The sequence below is a fragment of the Trichomycterus rosablanca genome, chromosome 25 (genome assembly GCF_030014385.1).
Source record: "Trichomycterus rosablanca isolate fTriRos1 chromosome 25, fTriRos1.hap1, whole genome shotgun sequence".
In the NCBI taxonomy this organism is placed as follows: domain Eukaryota; kingdom Metazoa; phylum Chordata; class Actinopteri; order Siluriformes; family Trichomycteridae; genus Trichomycterus; species Trichomycterus rosablanca.
In genome coordinates this window covers 5,551,301-5,553,571 of record NC_086012.1, presented here as the reverse complement: position 1 = coordinate 5,553,571, position 2,271 = coordinate 5,551,301, and the positions used below count along the sequence as shown (strand labels likewise).

At 39.3% G+C, this 2,271-nt stretch overlaps 1 protein-coding gene across 1 annotated transcript; it reads left to right on the top strand.

Moving 5' to 3' along the window:
- mrpl34 (mitochondrial ribosomal protein L34) lies at positions 1-2,271 on the top strand. The gene is made up of 2 exons (XM_062987882.1): positions 1-123; positions 1,887-2,271. The coding sequence occupies exons 1-2, from the start codon at positions 74-76 to the stop codon at positions 2,173-2,175; spliced, it is 339 nt and encodes a 112-aa protein (XP_062843952.1). The 5' UTR covers positions 1-73; the 3' UTR covers positions 2,176-2,271.

Here is a 2,271-nt window from a genome sequence, read left to right as displayed (position 1 = left end):
CTTTCTTCACCTAAACTGACTGATTAAACGCTGAAGCTGAGCGTGCACGTTTTATAGTTAAATTCTGTTAATCATGAACATCATTCTGTCGTCCTGTTTGCGCAGTTTGGGGACCAGAATTCGGTAAGTATGATGTTAATGTCTCATATTTACTACATGTGCACAATCAGATCTATCCCTTTATATTTATGTTCAAACCAAGTGTCCACAATTAAAATGTTCTTCTGGTAACTTAAACCAAAATATAACTCTCACAAAATCTTCTAACGTTATTAAACTATTAAGCTTTTAAATCTTATAATTATATAATAACATAAACTTCTGCAATTGCGCATGTTGTTCGGTTATTTAGCTAACATGCTAATGGAAAGTCATTGGTGTCAAAACGCGCTTATGTTTACAAACATACAAATAATTGTGTATTAATTTAATATAGCAAATATTACTTATAAAAATTTAGATTCATTTTTTAAAACCTCATATTTACCTCATAGTTCTGTTACCTCAGGCTGACTTACTTTATTAAGCCAATTAATACATTTGCAGGTAATTAACCCCCCCTAAACCCCCCCCCCCCCCCCCCCCCCCAATATATATATATTTTATTTATATTTTTAGCATTTAGCAGATGCTTTTATCCAAAGCGACTTACAGTTATGACTGAACACAATTTTTTTGAGCAATTGAGGGTTAAGGGCCTTGCTCAGGGGCCCAACAGTGGCAGTGGTGGGGCTTGAACCGGCAACCTTTAGATTACTAGTCCAGTACCTACTGAGCTATCACTGCTATCACAATCAAATTTTATTTAATTCTACTAGGCAAGCCGTAGCCTAGTGGTTAAGGTACTGGACTAGTAATCAGAAGGTCGCTGGTTCAAGCCCCACCACTGCCAGGTTGCTGTTGTTGGGCCCTTGAGCAAGGCCCTTAACCCTCAACTTCTCAGATTGTATACTGTAACTGTACTGTAAGTCGCTTTGGATAAAGGCGTCTGCTAATTGCTGAAAATGTTAATGTACTAATTTTATAGTAGGATTTAATAAATCACACATTTAGGCTGGTAGCTCAGTAGTTAAGTTACTTTATTATTAATCAGAAGGTTGCTGGTTCAAGACTCAGAACCCACAATTGCTTGGATTTCTGTCAGAATGATGAAATCGCAGATTCTTGACTTTACTAGTGAGGAAATACTCTATAATATTTTACATAGCCTTAAAATAACCAAAATCAAGAAAAACCTGTGCTGTTGGGTGGTCTAGACCAGGGGTGTCAAACTCATTTTCACAGAGGGCCACATGTGCATTACGGTGGCCCTCAAAGGGCTGATTGTAACGTATCCTGATGTGATTGCAGTCTGCCTTTTAAGTCTTGGACAATTTGTTGTTTTTCTTGGAGGTTAAATTCTGTGTTTGGTGACAAAATGCCAAATGTATCTTGTATATTTATAATGTATATCTACATTTATATTGTACTCCTTTACCACAGACACGGCCCCATAACACAAGAGACGTACCGGTTTTTCTTCTTAAAGCACAAACTTGTATTCACTTTATTATCTTTCATTAAATTTCCTCCTTCTGCTTCAATTTTCTCTTCTTGTACATTTTGGGATTATTTGTAAATATTTCTCAACATCACTTGTTGGAAAACCGCCTCAGTTAAACGCTGATGTGGAAACGCTGCCATCTAGTGGCGGGATGCGGTCACTTTGCGGGGCACGAAATCGGCATGCGTTGTGGGAGATGCAGTTCATGTATGGGCTCTCGTGGGCCACATAAAAGGACGTGGCGGGCAGACAAGTTTAATTCATGCCCAGATATCCAAGTAGATCTTAAATTGTTCGACTGATACTTTGTTCGTTCATTATGTCTTAATTATTATTTCCACAGTGTTGACAGCGCAGCTTCCAGTTGGACTCAGCTGCGGTCTGTCAGCTCTTTGGTTTTCAAATGGACCGGGGAAGAACAAAGAACTCTAACCTCCAAGGGATCCTGGATTTCCCAGTCACCGCCCTGGCATTATCAACAGGTCCGCTGGGGCAAAAGAGGCACCGAATATCAACCTAAAAATCTGAAGAGGAAGAGGACACACGGCTGGATCAAAAGGATCAGCACACAGGGAGGCATCGAGGTGATTCTGCGCAGGATGCTTAAAGGACGCAAATCTCTCTCACACTGAGACTCGGCAGCCGAGCACCCGAAATCGATGGATTAAAAAAAAAATGCAAACGTTTGTTTAACATTGTTCCAAATAAAAAGCTATTTAATTACTAAA

Excerpts from the sequence above, each read along its gene's own strand:
- mrpl34 (XM_062987882.1), top strand. The coding sequence starts at position 74 with ATGAACATCATTCTGTCGTCCTGTTTGCGCAGTTTGGGGACCAGAATT. Across the intron at positions 124-1,886 it reads AGTTTGGGGACCAGAATTCG|TGTTGACAGCGCAGCTTCCA; the intron begins GTAAGTATGATG and ends TTATTTCCACAG.